Here is a 19,503-nt window from a genome sequence, read left to right on the forward strand (position 1 = left end):
GATCCTGTTGGTTTCTTTGTCTTTGATGTGTAAGAATTGGATCATGTGAGAGGGTCATGTCTGGTGAGCAAGGCCCCATCACGCGGTAGAGCCAATGTCACGAGTTTGGGCTGCAGGAGGAGGACACCAGCCTCTTGGTGGGGGTAGAGTTGGATGTCCCACATACAGGCATGCAAGCATTGACCACCTTGTGTTTTCCTCCCCTCCTGCAGTGACATCTCCATGCAAGATCCTCAAGTGCAACTCTGAGTTCTGGGCAGCCACGTCAGGCTCCCACCACCTGGGCACGGAGGAGGCACCCGAATTTTGTACGGCGCTGCGCGCCTACGCACCCTGCCCCCGCCGCACCGCCCGTACCTGCAGGGGTGACCTGGCCTACCACTCCGCCGTGCATGGCATAGACGATCTCATGGTGCAACACAACTGCTCCAAGGATGGTCCCACGTCCCAGCCCCGCCTCCGGACATTGCCCCCCGGGGATAGCCAGGAGCGTTCCGACAGCCCCGAAATCTGCCACTATGAGAAGAGCTTTCACAAACACTCGGCTGCCCCCAACTATACCCACTGCGGGCTCTTCGGGGACCCCCACCTCAGGACTTTCACAGACACTTTCCAAACCTGCAAGGTGCAAGGGGCTTGGCCGCTCATAGACAATAACTACCTGAACGTCCAGGTCACCAACACGCCGGTGCTGCCTGGCTCCACAGCCACTGCCACAAGCAAGGTGAGCCTCGGGCACATCCCCATGAGCAGAGCTGGGCAAGGGCAGAGGTGCTTCTGAACAGCCTTTCTTTCCACTGTCTCTCTCCTCCACCATTTGCACATGTCCTTGGGGAGGGTAAGACCAGGTGGGAGCGTTTGGCCCTAAATATCAGATGCCCATCCTTCCTCTGTCCCCACCTTCGCTTAAATGGCCTGTGGTTTCTTCCTGAGCACGTCCAGCCTCATCACGGTTAGCAGGCTGAGATGCTGCAGCTCTGAGGGCAATCATGGCCAAAGTCGGGGATGGCAAATTAAGAGGGCTCCCACCTGAGGGACTCCAGGTTGCTGTGAACAGCCAGACCAGGAATGATGGTGGCACCTTTTGGGGGACACCCGAGGTCCAAGCAAACCTGGAACTGCCTTCCAGGGAGGCTCCAGCTTGCAGGGAAAAGCCTGGAGGGAGCTGAGTTCCTCGTGCTGCCTTCCCCTCTGCCCAGGCTGTAATTGTCTCTGGTTTGCAGCCGAGTCAAGGCATTTTGTGGGGCACAGTCTGTTCTGGTGGTGCTTTGACAGCCTAAATAAACATCCTGAGGGCACAGGGCAAACACTGAGAAAACCCAAGTGAAAATGTGCTGCCGTGATACAGCAGGACTTGTGTGACATGGCCTCAGCTTCAGGAGAGACCTGGAGCTGATGAACTGTCACGTTGCTCCGTGGTGCACAAGCTCTAAAGCTAACAGGCGACTTTTTGTGCCAAAAAAAGGGAGGCTCAGCAGGAGGCATCCTCTTGCTTTTGGAAGATGTCCTGTCCGGCCGTGCCTGGGAGATCTGCTTCTCCCTGTGTGTGGGGACTGCTTCTCAGCTCCAGATGTGAGCTTTTTAGTCTGAGCTGGAGCTGGCATTTTGGTTTTGACCTGTCCCTGATAAGCCTCCTTAAAGATACTTAATGATGCTCTCAACTCCTTACCTACCAAAAGACATCAAAACCTGCTGAAGCTTGCAAGGAAGTCTTGCTTGAGGGAAGCGGTCTCTAAGGACCACAGGGATGTGGAATTTCTAGGCTGGATCCCAGGATCACGATCTTAATTGAGCCTTTTCACCCATTATCTGCCTCACGGGCTTGTGGTGAGGAGCGATTAGTCATGAGTTCTGCAGCATGAGCTGTGGAAAGCATTACTGGGTCATTGCTAGAGGACCATGTGCTGTTAGAAAGGATGGGAGCCTCTCGGTCCATGGGGCTCATTGTGTTTTTCATGATGTTCTCTGGTCTGCCCAGAGGCAGGGCTGAACCCAGAGTAGGTAGCAGGAGGTCCATGTGAGGAGTAGTCCAGCCTGAAACCCAGGGCACAGTGGTGCCTCATGACATGGTTGAGGAGGGCTGCCATGGGGCTGGGAGCATCTGGGCACTCAGCAGAGGAGTGGGTGGGAGAGAGGGACATTGCCAGGGCTCTGGACAGCTCTGGGCTCCTCGCCAGCACCACTGGGAACAGAAAGTGCTGGGAGCCACCACCGTGCTCAGCTTGGACCTTGGGGAGCCTCAGTTTTTCCCTTCATACTCAGCCCTCGGGCGTATCTGCCATGTAGCTGCTGGAATCATCTCTCCTCCAGCCCTGCCCTGCTCTGGCCAGGTCTGTCTGCCCCTTCATGGAGGCTACGTGGGGGGAGTGGCCCCCTTACTGCTCCTACAAGAGGAAGAGCAAGTTTGCAAGAGGTGAAAGAGGAAGCGTAGAGTTTGCATGGGAAGAAGAGCAAGTTGCTCTTCCTCCCATGCAAACTCTACTCTTCCTCATCATCATCCAGCCTTCCCCCCAAAGCCAGGTCAGCAAGGGAAGAGCAAGTGCTGTGAGGTCCTTCCTCCAGCAAGGGACCTGTGTGGGAGCCCAGCCAAGGGTGGGGAGCCGTCTTGGGCTCAGTCTACGCCCATATCACCCCTAGAAGTGCCTGCCCACTTGAACATGCTGAACACGTGTGTGTCTGCATGGTTGAGATGGGGCACGATGTGTTCTGGGGCCCAGAGGAGAAGACTCTGTTGGTCTGGGAGTGGCCAGGGAAAGGAAGAAGTCCAGCCCTTGGGATGTAAATGCTGTGGGAGCCGGAGGAGAAGCTCCACCATCTCTAGGTGAGTCAGGGCTCGTCCCCCTCTGCCATCTGCCAGGCCCTGGAGGCAAGACAGTGCTGCGTGCGCGGGCATGCCGCCACAAGCCTGTGAGTAGTGATACTCCAACCAGCTCCAGCTAGAAGGGAGCTCCTGTGTTGGGCCTGGAGATAACAGCGCAGATCCAGGTGGTACGTTCAGTCCAGCCTCTGGGTCTTGACTCCATACACGGTGTCCTCATCCCTGTGCTGAAGCAGGATGGCCACGTCTGGGTGCCTAAATTTGGGGCAACGTCTCTAGGATAAAGCACCTGCCCATAAGCTGAAGGCCAAGCTCCCGGCTGGGCTGAGCAGACAGCTCTTCCACCTCCCATGCCTCTCCTGGTGGTGGCCGTATGCTCTCAAGTGGTCATCGCTAGTTGTAACCCTGTTTCTTTCTTTCTTCCCCCACAGCTCACCATCATCTTCAAGAGCTTCCAGGAGTGTGTAGACCAGAAAGTGTACCAGGCAGAGATGGACGAGCTCCCCGCTGCCTTTGCCGATGGCTCCAAGAACGGTGGGGACAAGCACGGAGCCAACAGCCTGAAGATCACTGAGAAGGTGTCGGGGCAACACATCGAGATCCAGGCAAAGTACATTGGCACCACCATTGTGGTGAGGCAGGTGGGCCGGTACCTCACCTTTGCCGTGCGCATGCCAGAGGAGGTGGTCAACGCTGTGGAGGACCGGGACAGTCAGGGCCTCTACCTGTGCCTCCGCGGTTGTCCGCTCAACCAACAGATTGACTTCCAGACCATCCGCTCGGCTCAGGCCACAGAGGGTCGTGCTCGTAGGAAGGGGCCCAGCCTACCGGCCCCCCCCGAGGCCTTCACGTATGAAACGGCCACGGCCAAGTGCAGGGAAAAGCTGCCCGTAGAGGACCTCTACTTTCAGTCCTGCGTCTTCGACCTCCTCACCACGGGGGATGTCAACTTCATGCTGGCCGCTTACTATGCCTTTGAGGACGTGAAGATGCTTCACTCCAACAAAGACAAGCTGCACCTCTATGAAAGGACACGGGACCTGGCCCCGGGCAACACGGCTCCCTCGGGGACCCGCCCTGCCCTCTGGGTAGCACTGCTGTGTTTGAGTCAGTGTTGGTTATGCTTGTTATAGAGGTTTGCTCCTTCACGCCATGGAGAGCAGGGAGAGGGAGCAGGAGGGAACCAGGGATGAGATGGTGGTGCTGGACAACGGGAGGCTGGATATCGGAGCCGCATGGGTTGTCCTCAAACCTCATCCCCTCTCTTTGGCACCAGGTCCTCCACCTTCCCAGCTCTTGCCTGGGAGGAACGTGTTACCAATGAGGCCAGTCAGGAGTTTTTGCTGGACTGTTCCTTGTCTGGACCTTCCTCACCTCCCCTTCTCCTCCTCCCCCTCCTCCCAGTAGTGTGGGTGCTGAGGAGCCCCCACCTCCTTGAAGCGCTCCCCCAGGTCCCGAAAATGCACGTGGTGACTGTGACATTGGCGTGCACGAACGTGGCTTTGTCTTCGGAGAGCAGAGCCTGCAAGGAGGGCCTAGAGCAGCGAGACGGGGCCAAGCCTGGCCAGCACAACAGGGCTGGGCTTTCTGCTCGCTGGGGCCATGCTCCGCTTTTTGGGCATGTCCCGCTCTGCCCGCAGCCCCGTTGTTGCAGAAAGTGGTGCAAGGGGCCGAAATGGTGGGGAATGGTCCCATGGTTGCCCAGCCACTGGTGCCAGGCATCTTCTGGGTGGAAGGAGGACATGTTCCTCAAGCCTCGGCTTGCTTTTGCTGTGGTTCAAAGGGCATCTCCTATTTTAGCCACTTCATTCGGCTGATTCACTCCGTAGTTTTATTCCTGGCTCCCTTGTCTCTACCCGGACCCATCGAGGACTCTTGATGGCAACGGGAGAAACCTGGCCAGTATTCAGGCAGTTTCTGCAACTTCTGCCCAGCGTTGGATGAGTTCCTCGCACCATTTGCTCTCCAGTCCCCTAAAACTGGCAGCGGGGAGGCTGCTCAGTGTGAGACCCGATCCGCACCTCCCTCCAGCACCCACTCGCCTGCCCGCAGCTCGGCCAGGCCCTGGGATGGAGCAGGAGCGTTGCGCTCTGTTTGTTTGCTGCTAGGTCTCTGCTCCGCTCCTCATTCCTGGGGCCACGACTTGCAACCCCATTGCAGACCAGTTGCACCTTAAGTCCTTCTGGGCTTGAATCGGAAATGGGGCAATGTTAGAAATCCAGCCAGGAGATGGGATGCGGCAGAGGACCCCCCCAGCTGCCTCCAAATGTCTGTTCCCTGCCTCGAAACCATCGATAATCTCCTTCCCCCACCACATAGTGCTGCCCATCTCCTCCTCTCCACGTTCCTCTGTGGTTCACCTCATCGCTCACTGAACAAACAGCAAGACCACCTTTGGTCTGCATCTTGGAGACCTCCTGGTGGGTTTCCCCTCCTTTCCTCAGGGGGGATTTCCCAGAAACAAGCCCCAAAACACATGTCACTCTGGGGGGCACCTCCTGCTCTCAAGGGAGGTCTCTGGGCGTGATGAGACAAGCTAGCACCAAAAGAGGTGGGAACAGGCTACGTTTGGCAGTCTGAACTGGTGCCAAGAGGCAGCCTGGTGTAAATACTCGGCGTGACTATTCATTGTGTCCTAACAGCTCTAGAGCTCCATTTGTAAAGCAGCAGAGAAATGCAAAATTGTGTCAATGGATGTAATTTATATTGTCTCTTTAATATATAGAGCCCTGGCATTGATCTCGTGTGACTGTACAGATGAAGAGATGTAATTGGTTTTTAAATGTTTAAGGAAAGAAAAGAAACAAAAAGATGTGTTTACTACTTTGCTCCTTGCTTTGTTTGCTGGTGCCCCACGTATTCTGTTTAGGGAGATTTTGAAATAAGGATATCACAGTTCGGAGGCGCTGAGGAGAGCAACCACTGGACCGCGGCACAGGACAGTTTAGTTTCCCAATGCACTAATTGCTTAGCCAGGCTGATTTGGACTTTCTGTTTCCTTTGTTCTAGAAAGAACCAAGGTTTTGTCTTCCCTAGAAATTCAAAATGCAAGTTTTGAAAGCCAAAATTTGTCACTGGGTAAGAGGAAACATTTGTTTCTTGCTGTGTTACCCCATAGATAACAGCAGCTGGGCAAAGCATCCCTCTGAAGACACGGTGCTTCTTGAAAGCAGTCTTAGCTAGCCAAGCCACAGCGTGCCAACAAGTCAATACTTCTCTTAAGACCTCCCTTTCCTACAAAGCGATCACTCTACGGCACGATGCGCTGTGGTTTAGGGGTAATTTCCAGCCAAGGAAAGTCTATTTGTTTATGGCGTGGCTCAGTCCCACTGTCCAGGTGAGCACTCCAGTGGTGGCCAGCTGTCGTACGGTGGTTGGGGTATCCCTATTTTAGAAGCAAACAGTGAAGCACTTTATTTTGGTTGTGTTTGACCCGGTTCTTGTTAAAGGTGAAGTGTGGCCAAGAAAGACCCGATACTTGGAAACAAAAAAAAATACGTAGGCAAAGGGGGGGGCGTTACAAGAAGGCCCCCCCCCACCTCCTCCCTGTGTTGAGACCCACGGGAGTGTCACCGCGTGTATATACTGTAAATTATTTATTGAGAGAAACGCAAGTAAAGTTTGAGGTTTTTTGACAATAAATGAGTGGGTCTCATTTTGTTCCTGGTGTGTTGGATGGTGCCGTTCGCCGCCCCGGATGCGAATGCTGCCCCATTTCTGCATTCACTAAAGCAGCTTTTTCCCTTTGAGAGCTGTCCTAAATTCTCCTGAGAATTTCACTCTGGGGTTTTATTTATCTACAGCCAAATGAGAAAAATAAAAAGGGGGTGGGGGGAGAAAATATAGATAATAAACTACTGGAGCTGAGCCTTGCTGGGAAAGGAGACACGCAGCAACAGAGGCCAAGCGGGTACCGTCGGCCTTCCCCTGCTCACCCCGGCTGCTGGGATGTGCACCCCGATGATCTCCCCTTTCTTGGGCATTGCTCTTGGCCCCTGTCGGGTCTGTTACTGCCCTCTAATGAGGGAAACCAAAACTGCAATTTTTTTTGTTCATTCTCCTTTTTTGAAAAGCTGAAGGACTCCTTGCCCCTGCAGCTGGGGCCAGGGAGATGCTGAGGCCAGGTGGGACACTGGCACCAACTGAAAACACATATTATTTGAGCAAATCTATGCAAAGGCACCCAGCACCAGAGATTTGAGACCTGACCTCCCCCTCCTTCAGAGCCCTGACAAACCAGCAGCTTTCGGAAAGAGCCAAACCCGCTCCTTCTGCCACCATTTGCACCACGTCACAAGAGCTCGGCTTCAGCCAAATCTACAAAGTCATACGCCCAGAGCATGGGGGACTGGGGGTCTCCCTCGCTTGCTGCCATGCCAAGACATCACCAATGGTCCCCTGCTCACCAGCCTTGGGCAGCGAGTGGGCAGCAAAAGCATCCCACCTGCATCTCCTGGGGGGACAAAGTGCTGGATGTAAGGGGATGGTGACCCCTGAGTGACCGGGATGCTCCCATCCTCGTTAATCACATGCGGCACTGAAACTTCCCCAGGAGATGATGGGGAAGGCACAGGCCATGCAGGGACACCAGGGCAGTGGTGGCAGCAATGACCCTATGGCATCTCTGAGAGGTTCAAATTGCTCTCCAGGTCACGCTCCACAGCCGGTGAAGGTGCAGCCCGGGCCTCTGCGGACAGCCCCTGGGGCCTCCAAGGTCCCGTCCCATCCTACCCCTCTGTTTAAAGCACATCGTCCTGTGGCAGACGGCTGCTTAAGTGCCACAGCCTGGTGTCTCAGGTACGGTTTCAAGCCCCGTTATGGCTGTGCGGGCCCTCAGGCCAGAGCCTTGGCTGCTCTGAGCTTTGCATCCCACCGCTCGGGGGGAGCGGGGACACCGCAGCCGCCCGGCCGCTCTTCACACCCGGCTCTCTGGGAACAACCACAACTGCAGAATATTGTTCACCAAAAAATGGCTTTTTGCTGGGATCCGGCTGCCCTCTAGAGGGTCCGATCTGGCACGGCATAAAGCAAAAAGCGGGGGCTTGGCCTCCCCGTCCCCTCACTGGGGTGGGTGTGAGGCAAGGCTGGGGGTCCTGCTCCCTGCGGCTACACAACGGCTTTGCCGACCACCTTGGGCAACGGGTCCCCTCATGCAGCGACCACGGCTCCAGCTTGCACAACGTGGACACAGCCCAGCCCTGGCCCCCGGCCCTGCCAGCACCCTGGGATGGCCACAGCACCACATGGACCATGTCCGTATGGAGAAGACGCTTCTGTGGGACCGACTGGACCTGCAGAGATGCGGGAGGTTGCAGCACGCCAAGGGGTCATTTCCCTATTGGCTTTGACGAGGCCTTAGGATTTAACTGTGTGCAGCATGGTGCTGTGGATACGGGTTGGATATGGGGGATGCCGGGCTCAGCTGTGCCGGGGAGCCGGTGCCGATGTCCCCCGGCATCAGGGTGCCCGTATCCTTACCTGCCCCACTGCTCCGGTTCCTCAGGCCCCTGCTTCTCCAGCTTTCCTGTAGGTACCCCTGGATAAAAGATGAGTCAGTGCTGAATTAAAAAGATCACCTGCCTCAGGTAGATTCACACCCCTGTGCTCCGGGCAGGGACACCTGGAGCAGCTCCCCACAGTCCCTGCGCCTCCCTCCAGCCAAGCCCCCTCTCCCTGCCACAGCCCCACAGCTAACAGCCAGCTGTGAAATTTCACTCTTGGCTGAAACTTGGCTCAGCAGCAGAGAGGCTGGGAAAGGCTGGACACAGTGGCTACAGGTGTGAAAAGCCCTTTTTACAATGAGCTCTTATAACTCGGGAGGAATGGCTTCAATGCCTGCACCGTGTCTTGCTGTGTGGGCCTCAGTGTGAACGGGTGGAGGGTAAAGACCAAACAAAAGCAGCCCGCAGGATGCCTCCGCATCCCACCTGGGGAGAGGGGAGATGCACATCCTGCCAGAGCACGTCCTGCTCAGCTCCTCGGAGCAGGGAACTCCACCGATGCAGCTGGAGCTGCACTTCTCCTAGAAAAAGGGGAATTCTCCCTGGAAAGGGTCAAGAAGAAGTTTACACACCCACAGAGATCCAGAAAAGACGGACGTTGGATAAACACATAAACGTCGGTTCCATCCCAGTAAAATGCTGGTGGAAATCGGTGAGGAAACACACAGCTTCTCCTCATCAGGTGGAAATTCCCATCCACAGGGGTTTCCAAGCCTCTATCACCGCAGACTGCAAAACTATGTAAAACAGCCGAGAAGAACATGCTTATTCCTGCACAGTGAAAATACCCATCCTGGCATGCCCGCGGCTGGCAGGAAAGGGCCCTGTGATTCCGTAACAGCCCCGGTTTTAGGTGCTCGCCCTGTGCTACCACCAGACCTGCCGCCGTACCGAGGGGCTGTGGGACCCCCCCGACACACCACGCTGGCGCGGTTCTGAAAATCTCAGTAACACTTTTTAATATACAAGAATCAAAAGTACAGCAGTTTTACAATGTAGGAAAATTTAATACATACTATATAAACAACATATTTACATCAGAAATCACTAGGACAGTGGCATTTTTTCACAAATATAAATTAATATTAATTACTGTTTTTAGTCAACAGGTTTAAAAGTCCACATTTTTACAGCAAGAGTCCTTCTCTCCCTGGAGGGGAGGCGGAGGTCAGGAGGAAACAGGTGAAAGCAGAATAGTATTTTTGTGTGGATTACTTAAACTGTTCACCTAAGGACTTCAGAGAGCTGTTAAGCATCCACTTTGGTTGGGCATCGCATCACCTGTCCACAGCAGGTTTTGGTCTGCAGGACTTCCATCGTGTGAATTCACAACTTTACACCATTTCCAAAGGGGTCAGGCTGAAAAACTCTTTTTTTAAAAATAAAAACCCAGCAAGTTGCTACTTTTTCCTGCAAAGAGGCTAGAGGGAATCCCGCAGCTGGTTTGGAAGGAAGAGCTGTACCAGATGTTGACACAAACACCACAGTGAAGTTTATGGCTGTGGACCTGTCCCCTCTGATCCCACTCATATCCAAGTGACTGTGTCGGGTTATGGTCCCTGTTGAGGGGGACATAAAACACGTGCGTGTGTGTGTGCGCTTGGGGAGGACTTTCTCCCAAATCTAGTTCTCCAGCTTCATTAAAGCCAAACCCAGTGAAGACCTACCCATCACAAGTGAACAAAGCTATGAGACTTCAGTAGCAGGCTAACGTGACAGCGGGGACAGCTCTTCGGTGGATATGGGTAAAGCTTTTGCTGTTGCACAAGAAGGAAACCCCAAACAACCTCATACCTAGAATCCCAGACAAGCAGAAACCCCCACGTCTGGACACAGAAAAAGCCTCTTGCTGGGGTTCAAAGTTTTCCTGCACCAACCATAACACTGGTCTGGCCAGTATTGCCTTTTGCTACAAGTGTATGGCACAAACTTTCCATCACGATAGCACTGCTTGGTGAACAAAAAGAGCAATTCTCTTTGCCTCTCTGAGGTTTCTTCCATTTTCACATTAAAAGCTAATACCTCTGAAAAGAAAGGACCTCTTTGTTGAATATCACAGCAAGTGCACCTGCAATCACAGCTTAGTGAGAAACGCAGTGGAAACACGCTATCTCAACACCTCCCATCGCCCGGCAGCTCCAAGGGGGACTGTGGAAGACTCGCCTTCACCTCCTCCTGCCCAGGTAAACACAAGTGTAACACTTTCTTGGGGCAGTACAGCATTGCCTGTACCGGTTCCCCCCCTAAGGAAGCAAAATTGCCCTGCATTTGGTGGAAATCTTGCAAAATAAAAACAAAAGGGGAGCAAAACACTTCCCGTGTGTCCCGTTAAAGCAGCGGGCTCAGAAAGGAGTGAGTGACAGCAGCGGATTTCAAGGGATGCACTGCGTGGAAGGGGGACATGGGGGTATTAGTGTCGGTTTGTCTGCGCCTTCCAAGGCGCTGACTGGAGTCGGGAAGCCAGCCCTGAACACCCATCTCCTTTCAGTCTTTCGGGGAAAGGACATCACAGCTTATTAGGGTCAGATACTGGCATCTTAATAGGAGGCCCAGCTTCTGTTCCCCACCAAAAAGAGGAGTCTGGAACAGCCTGGTCTTTAATACTAAGCTCCGGGAGATGATGCATCCCCAGACACCACGCTCTGGACAGCCCTGTTGGGAGAGCTTTGTGGTCTCGGGGATGTGACTCTACGAACAAAGACCTAGGACCTGAAAAATAATCACCCAAGCTACTTCTGGCCAGCAATCTGTGCGCAGCCCCTCTTACCACACCAAGTCTCCAGGCTGGACACTGTTCTGCATCATACACTGTGGCTCAAATACTTAAGAGGAGTGTTTGCTCTGAAGTCCATTGAGCTGGGCTGCAGACTCCTCTCTTCCCTCTGCCATGCTCTTAAGACATTTGCTCCAAGGATTTTCAAGGACCCAGGCCTGAATTCCTCATTCTCTCCCTGCTCACGGAGGTGCTAAGTCCCCAGGAACATTTCCAATTTAGACAGACAGAAGGTCGTTCAGTGCAAGTAGTTTTAGCAATTCAGAGTTACTGCTGACAGCTGGAACGGTGGCAGGAAGGTCACCGTTTGCTGGACAGCGATCAGTCCACTGGCTTCCTATTTAACTCTGCTCTACCATCCCTTATCCTTTGGTTGCAGTAAAAGCTTGTGATGACTGTTCCCTGAAGCACAGAGAAAAATGACTTGCCCAAAGACTAGAGCACTTCAGTGACAGGGAGATTAGGAGCTTCAGGATCCCCAGATGCCCAGAGCTGTCTTTTGACCTTGCAGCTCCCAGTCAGCATCTGTATTAGCTCCTGGACCATCCAAGCTGTCCACGTCAGAAGAGAAGAGGAGTTTTGTTACGAATTTCTGAGCCCTGTCCACTGGGAAATACTGTTCTCACCCCAATTTCTTTCTTACTGGTTAGAAGTGAACTAAGCCTTTGCTAAGAAGTCTATCTTTTTTTTCACATATCCCAAAGCCCCCCGGAGTCAAGATTTGCCAGTTCCAGCCCTGAGGTGGGAGGAGGATGCTCCGCACCTCTTCTGTTGCAGGGGACACAACAGCACTCAAAGCACAGCCAGTTTCTTGAAATGGATAAAGACATGAGAAATGATAATGTGGCCAGAAAAGCAATGGATTGTCACCAGCATGGCTCCAGCTGCTTTGGAGTCACTCTGCAGGGACATCGAGTCCCTCTTTCAACCAAGCTTGGCTGCTGAGGGACTCTCCTGTCCCTCCTTGAATATTCTCCCATTGCCCTATGCCGGTTACACACAAAGCCCAGCCCAACCGGTTTATCCCCAGTCCAAAGCAGCATCTGTCACGTAACATCAAGTCAGAGCAGGCACACAGCCTTCTACACAATCCTAAGCAGCATTGATCTGCCTTCTTGGTTTGGGGAAACACTGGCTGGGGAAAATTCCCTTGGGTCCATTGGATTGGGCGAAAACAAAAACGAAACAAAGAATGAGGCAGCAAGGCTGGTTCCAGCATTCAATGGTAGAAGAGGGGAAAGGAAACGGGAATCCAAACCAGAACCGAGAGCGAGGGAAAATCTTCCTCCACCTGCTCCCCCAAAATCCTCCTTGACCCAGCAAGATGATAGCAGCATGTTCAGAGTTTCTGGTTGCTGGCTTGGAAAACCCAGCCACTGTTGCATCAAACCAAGTATTTCAGACGTGCGCTTTCCCCCCCTCAGTCACTTTATGTTTTCCGAATGTTCCAGTTATAATCTGGATTGTTTTTCTGTTCTAACGACCTATCCAGAGGTGACCTGTGATCGAGAGGTGACTTGGAATCGTGGGGGGATTTCTGAGAGGGGGGTGAGCGAGGGTCCGACACTGCAGGGTGAGGTGGAGGGAGAGGCTGTTTGTAATCTCCCGATTTGTCTGTGTGGAAGGACCGGTAGTGGTCCGAAGGTCCTTGGCCATGGTATCCCATGGGTGGCCTGTGATCAGACATCCGTCGGAAATCCTGCTGGTGGTAGTTCTGAGGCCTGAACTCATCGGATCGTCGACGCTTGGAGTCGTGGTGGTGCCTGCAGAGAGAAAACAAATGGATGGAGATCAGTTCCCCAAGGAAAGCCTGGCCACTGCGGACGGGTACATCATTGTAAACTCCTCCCAGCCTTTCAGACATGAAAGGGAATTACCTGTCGTAATAGTCTCGGTGGCCTCTGTGGTCTCGGTCACTATTGTACTGTTCATATGGCCTCTTGCGGGAGAGGTTATTTGGTCTGTAGTTCCCAGAGCTCCGGTGGGGCTCTCCACGAGATCGCCGATCCCCGTAGTGGTGGTCCTTGTACCAGTGCTGCTCATACTGGTGATGCCGCTCCCCACCCCACATCTGGTTGCTATTGCCACCGTAGCTGAACTTTCGATCCCTCTGCCATTCTCCTCGGTCTGCAATGAAGAAAGCACCAGTAAGCGTCTTTCGTACTTTAGTTTAAGCCCATTACTTTGCTGAATTCTCAAAAAAATTTTAACTATTGCTGTGCCCCTTTAACTTTCTCCTCCCTAAACTAAGTGGGCCCAATTTTATTCTTTGAATTTCTTTATCATTATTCCTGCAAATCTTATTCTGTCCTGTTCTTATACTCTTTTTATCACTATATCATCATGTTTTCTAGTCCAGCAATAAGTACAATGATAACATATGTTCCATCCCATCACCTTTAAACCTGAGCAGCCACAAGTCCCAGAAGGATTGGTGTCCAAGAGCAAACAGCCATTAGGTTAGAAGGGATAGTTTCTCCTTGTGCTTGCCAGCACTCACCTGTGTTGCTGAAGTGTCTCTTGTTTGGATGGCTGTAGTTGTCACGTGGGTGCCCGTGCATCTGCTGCTGGGTGTGGGAAGGGGGCAGGTGGATCTTCTGGGAATGAGGATTGTGAGGCACGTGAGACTGGGACATCACAGAATCGCGGCTGGAGCCTGAAGGTTCTGGGCGGAACGGCTTCTTCATGCTGGACATGTCCTCCTTCTTCTTTTGTTCCTGCAAGGTGCAAGAGAGGGTTACAGCTCAACTGCTCTTCCACCAAAAGATTCAGACTGTGTGAGCAATGGCCTCATCTGTCAGGCTCTGGATTTGTCTGGAGACTCCCCATGCTGGGGGCCACCCACCACTTCGTGAGGGCTTTGTGAATCAACCGTGCCCAAGGGTGATATGAATGGCAACGGTACAAGTGTGGTGGAAGACAGGCGCAGTTCTGCCCCACGCAGCTCTGCTTCTACATCCTATCTCTACAGGGCAGCACTCCCAGGCTTTTCACTCAAAAAGTCAACTCAACACAATGTGCCACACCAAGCAACAGACAGAACAGCCAGGACGAAGTGACCAGTGTTGTTAGGTGAGAGGAGAAATTCCACGTGAAAGAGGAGGCAAACACAACCAGGACTGTTTAGATGCTAAGGAAATGTCAACAACAATAAAGAAAGCCCGTGATAAGAGACAGAAAGTATTGACGCTTCAAGTGCAACAAGTTTTAAAGACAGCAACCGGAGGGACAGCACTTCAGATCTCACCTCCTCTTCCTGCGACCTTTTCTTATGAGCCATCTTGTAGAGTTTGTGCAGTTTTCTGGCATCAAATTCTGTGAATTTTGACACAAATATCCATAGGTTCCTAGAAGGACAAGAACATTTTCTGTTAATTGCTACATCAGCAGTTTAACTAGCATTTGCTTTCAAAGCAGCATCAAATCAGTTCTACCCTCTCTGGAAAATAGTCTCAAACCAGCTCAGGACAGGATGATCAGGAGAGTTGGAACCAAGTTCTTCAAAGTAAAATAAAGAGGTTTGCACTGGTTTATCCAAACTAGCTCTGAAATCAATTTAAATGAAACCAGCACAACTTGCAGACCAAACCCTCACCTGAGACCGGTCGTGGACTGAGTGGGCTAGAGAACGCAAGATTTCACAGGTTAAATAAGAAGCAAATGGCACACTCACCCACATAAAACCCAGCAACCTCCGACTGCCATTTTTAAATATCATAGACCAGCCAAAGTAAACAAAATGATCCCTCACCTTCTCCATAGCTTGATATGATCCTGGTCAGTGTAGGCTTTAAGGCACTCAGAGATACGGTCCCCAATTTTTAGGAGGCAGTTGCGTGTGTGCTCCAGCTGTTCTTGAACCGTCAGTCCCTTATCAGGCTTATCGAGTTGCTTCAGTGCTTTTTTGACTGGTCTCATCCTTTCCTTGCACTTGAAAAAGCAACAGAGAGCAGAAAGTGATTCATTTGGCACAGGGCTCTACACTGTTCCCTTGTTAATCAGAGCTGGAAGAAGTTCATTAGCATGAGATATTAACTTTATCTGACCATTAGGCAAGGAGAAATCAGCTATGAAAATAGTAACTTGTTAGACATGCTGCAGAAAATAATCAGAAAAAGATGAGAGTCTCTCCATCTCTGCTGCCCCCCCTTTCAGAGGGGAACAATTTGCTTTGCAAACCGTAACCGCACACGGTCTGCTCTCGCATTGATCCCACAGCAGGCAGGGAAGCGTAACCGAGCATCAACAGGCTGAACCAACAGCCCCAGCTGAATGAGTGCTCACTCAATAGCCTCCCTGTCCATCCCCATCTGTGGTCACTTTAATCTATTGCTTTTACCAAAACTGGAAGACATGAGATGAAAGCATCATCTTTTTCGGCTGTGTGCATCAACACTGTGCACAGACAGTAAATCAGACAGGTTTCTACTGCCTGACTGGACCTTTCATGCACCACAGAGGGAAAGTTAAAGAAAAAAACAGACAAAAATAACACAGGACCTGCAGGGATTACATAGATTTTAATTTAGAGAGCTGTTTTAAAAAAACTGATATTTCAGCATTTCCCTTTGCAAGTCAGGCCAAGGAGAGTCTGTCATGACAACTTTTACTAGAAGGCTAATTTTTCAACAAGCTCTTGCAGCAAACATGCTCTTGCAGGCATGTTTGCTGCAAGAGCGTTTACACAGCTAGGGAAGTGCTTACAGCTCAGACAACTCCGTACCTCCTACAGCCATACAAGGTCACCCTCAAAACTCTCCTGTATTTCCCTGCCTGGAAGAGCCCCAATGGCTCCTTGGCTTCCACAGGAGAGAGACTGCCACATAAGGCTGCAGGGTCTTCTGTAATCCTGGGCTGTCAAATGAGCGGTGGGAACTTCTCAGCTGAAGAAGAGAGCCCTCTGCATGCTCTCTTGACATGCTGCCCTCCTCTGCCCTGGCTGTCATTCCTGGCAGAGGGAGGGGATAAGATGTGCACTCATGCAAAGCTGAATTTTGAAGAGGGTTATCTGAACCTTTTAACAGTGCAATTGCTTGGTGAGAATCAGGAGCTGGAAGAGCTTTGAAGTTACTTCCAGTTGAAGTGCCATTTACAGCAAGCCAGCTGGTAGGCACAGAGGCAGCTGGTGGACAACTCTGGTAGAGGGTTGTTCTGCCATGTTCTCAGAACGGCCAGAGGAAATCACTGTGGGGCACTATGAGGGAGCTCACACCCTGACACCTACAACACGTCCTTGGATAACGCGCAAGCAAACCCTGTCTGCCTTGCTGGGCTCTCTGCCATTGCTCTCCCATCTCCTGAGGAAAATACTCACTATGCTGAATGTTTCTTGGTCCAGATCATCGTCCTCGTCTTCTCCAATGGGGATCGGTTCGCTCCCTGCTGTAATGTGGACGGGACCTTGCGATCTCTTCCCTTTACTTCCAGATTTGGCTTCACCACTTTTAGGCTTTACAAGGACAAATTACACACATCACATGATGAGCCAGACTGCAGGATCCCAAGTGATCCAACTAACAACCTCCACACTATTGTTTCTGGCAGTTGTTAAACCCTGGGCACTGCTCCTACAACTTTCCTCCCAAGACCTCAAACTGTTTAGCTGCAATGCCTCTATTTAGCTTTACGTCATCCCTGAGGGAGTAAAGAGAAATCAGAGCCAACATTTTGGACATGAATACGATGTTCATACTCATGGAGAGAAAAACCAATGTTGAAGACTTGGAAGAGAGGTTAAGCTAAAGAATATACATCCCTTGCAAAGGGCAGAGCTCAGAGCACTCTCATGTCTATGAGGATCTGCAACTTCATGTGATGTCACTAGTCCTCAGACCCTCTGGAAAGCAACCTCAAATCATGGCCTGTTAGTGTACTAATTTTTACTTATATGACTTATCTGCAGTCAAAGCCCTTTAGAGTCAAAGTCATACCAAAAAATCACTGGAAAGCAAACTTTCCCCTACATATGCAACAAAGCTTCTTGGTTTGCACTTATGACCTCAGTGTCAAAACACACTGGGCATGCAGTACCTATCTGTTCCTTGGACAGGTACTTCAGGTCATTATTACAGAAGCTTTTACCCCCCTTCCAATTTGAATCCAGCCTCAGGGCTGTTGTACCCAAAATTCAAGGGACATTTTAGTCCACAACATACCATTGATGTTGAAACACTCATTCTGGTGACTCCTGAATAGCGACAAGGAAAACTTACAGTCTTGATGGTGTGGACAGTTGGGTTATTTGGAGTGAGTTTAAATTAGAGAGGAATACAGACAAGGAGCTGCCAACCCTGTGATAAATCACAGCTGAACAGAACTTTGATCTGAGTGCTCCAGGGTCTTTCCCCCTTTCTTCCTTAACATCAGCTGTTTGGCCATATCACTGCCACAGGGACAGCTGTACTTTAAAGGCAGTCTGACAAAATCTTTTCTTTTTTGCTCACATTCCATAAAGCTTTTGGATATATTGCCTTTTCTACTTTTTATTGCAATTCTTCACAATAAGAATGCTGGGCTTCACAACAAGAGGGCTGAAAAAGGGATAATACCTCACCCCACAGTGCTTCATTGATGTCTCTTCACAGAGGGCCTTTAATGAATCATAGGTCTCATAGCTTGCGCTTCTGCTCAGAGACTTTCCTATCTCTTAAACTGCTCCTGAGAATACCACATACCTTCTCTTTCTTGTCTTTTGTCTTCTTTTTCTCTTTATCGCTTTCCTTTTCTTTCTTAGTGGTTGCCTGTTTTTCCTTATTCTCTTTGTTCTCTTTCTTCTTCTGTTTCTTTTTCACTGGGCTCTTTTCCAAGCCATCCTCCTAGAAAATCAGTCACAGCACAGTCAAAGTTGGAGTCCCTCACCTCATGCACACTTTCTTCCATAAAACTGACATCCTTGAAATACAGGCAATTTCTGAGGTCCATCCAACTTTGCCCTCACACCTTTTCAACCAGACAGCAAGCTCTTCTTAACCAGCTGCAATCCACCCAACCATTGACAAAAGGGTATAAAAAATAGACGAGTCCCAATATGTAACTAGCTGGCAAACTGTAGATAAGCACTGCTTTCCTATGCCAGCTATGCTCCAGAATGCTCAGCCCCTAAGGTAGATACTGATCAGCACATGAACAAAAAGCCTTAGACTACAAGCCAAACCACTCAAAGACAGAAGGTTTTCTAAGCAACAGCATGACCTTGGTAAACTCCAGCTTCACCATTGGCTGACGTACTGAAAAGGAGGGGGAAACAATTCTTCCTTCTCTCCTTTATAAGGGCAACAGACTTTGTCCTGAGACAACCTTTCCTCCAAGTCAATATGTGAATTTGTGTGGCCATTCTAGATCCCCCAAAACACTTAAAGCACTAACCTAAAAGAGTGGGTGGGAAAGGTCCTTCTTTCACCCCAACAGCTGTATATATGTTTTTGTGAGTTTGCTGATCTCCTGTGGGAATGCACTCTGTAGTGCCCCCCAACTCCACAGGGCGTTTGCTAGGGGTGCTTCTCAAGGTGAGTTTTTGCAGTAACAACATAGCTCAAGGAAACCTGGAAAAGCTGCTATCCACCAAGTTGACTCACCTTGACTTCACCTTCTTCTGACTGGTTGTCTGAGTGCCGAGGAGAGGAGAGTTCATTCCCATGCTCATCTTTGACTTTGGGAGCCTTGTTCTCTTTCTTTACTCGTGGTTTCCTCTTCTTTAGCTTGCCCTGGTGAAAACACAAAACAAGTCAGGGCAAGAAAATAGCTACAGCTAATTCCTGGGGACATACCCCATCTCCTGAACATCTTGCAAACAGCCGCAGGTCCTGCAGGGTGGCAGGAAGCCTGATAAGCCTGAGTCCTTCACTAAGTGTAATAATTCATTACTTGTCCCTTACTAATTATCATTTCAGTATCACAATGCAATCAGACAACAGACAAGTCCATATTCTTTCACGTAGATAATGCTCAGTGAGCTGGGAACACAGGCTGTCTCCTGCCAGCAGCCAACCACTCATCCTGAAACCCCCAGAACCAAGCAGCCATATCTCACCTCTTCCCCATCTTTCATGTTTTCTTTCTTGTCCAGATCTTTCTTCAGCAGTTTCAGTAGATAATCAACTCGGGTCTGGAGCTGTTTTCCCTGAGGTTTCTTATCTGTCTCAACAGGTAGGATCTTTGATAAAGAAGAAAAAAAAAAAAAAACCACACCCACATGCATCTATCAAACCTTGACAAAAGAGATGCACACACTAGCAGCAGTCCTTCCAGGCTGCTGGAAGGACTTGGGTTGGAGATGCTGCACCTTCTGGGGGAACAAGAAGGTTCAAGCATTTCTTCCACCTCCCACACAGACTCTCTCACTTTAGCCAAAAGCGAAGCTCCTAGCAAGCATCCCTCCCCTTCGCCTTTTGCAGAAGTGAAAGGACCCCCAC

At 50.9% G+C, this 19,503-nt stretch overlaps 2 protein-coding genes across 2 annotated transcripts in view; one reads left to right on the plus strand and one right to left on the minus strand.

Moving 5' to 3' along the window:
- The first annotated feature begins 94 nt into the window (after nt 1-94).
- Nucleotides 95-4,079, plus strand: RGMA (repulsive guidance molecule family member a). The gene is made up of 2 exons (XM_009576202.1): nt 95-724; nt 3,250-4,079. The coding sequence occupies exons 1-2, from the start codon at nt 95-97 to the stop codon at nt 3,949-3,951; spliced, it is 1,332 nt and encodes a 443-aa protein (XP_009574497.1). The 3' UTR covers nt 3,952-4,079.
- Nucleotides 4,080-12,521: 8,442 nt separating this feature from the next.
- CHD2 (chromodomain helicase DNA binding protein 2) overlaps nt 12,522-19,503 on the minus strand; it is a 54,557-nt gene continuing 47,575 nt past the window's right edge. Inside the window, exons 31-39 of the mRNA XM_009576201.1 lie at nt 19,122-19,244; nt 18,667-18,795; nt 17,767-17,907; nt 16,407-16,541; nt 14,844-15,022; nt 14,340-14,439; nt 13,593-13,809; nt 12,970-13,219; nt 12,522-12,855 (exon numbers count right to left, since the gene is read on the minus strand). Of these exons, the coding sequence (XP_009574496.1) occupies nt 12,522-12,855; nt 12,970-13,219; nt 13,593-13,809; nt 14,340-14,439; nt 14,844-15,022; nt 16,407-16,541; nt 17,767-17,907; nt 18,667-18,795; nt 19,122-19,244 (1,608 nt within the window). The remainder of the gene's footprint in view (nt 12,856-12,969; nt 13,220-13,592; nt 13,810-14,339; nt 14,440-14,843; nt 15,023-16,406; nt 16,542-17,766; nt 17,908-18,666; nt 18,796-19,121; nt 19,245-19,503) is intronic.

The sequence above is a fragment of the Fulmarus glacialis genome, unplaced genomic scaffold, assembly GCF_000690835.1.
Source record: "Fulmarus glacialis isolate BGI_N327 unplaced genomic scaffold, ASM69083v1 scaffold18834, whole genome shotgun sequence".
NCBI classification, from domain to species: domain Eukaryota; kingdom Metazoa; phylum Chordata; class Aves; order Procellariiformes; family Procellariidae; genus Fulmarus; species Fulmarus glacialis.

What these genes read in the sequence shown, in the direction of transcription:
- RGMA (XM_009576202.1), top strand. Translation starts at nt 95, where the DNA reads ATGTCACGAGTTTGGGCTGCAGGAGGAGGACACCAGCCTCTTGGTGGG. An exon ending in CAGCCACTGCCACAAGCAAG is followed by an intron (nt 725 to 3,249) that starts GTGAGCCTCGGG and finishes CTTCCCCCACAG; the next exon opens with CTCACCATCATCTTCAAGAG.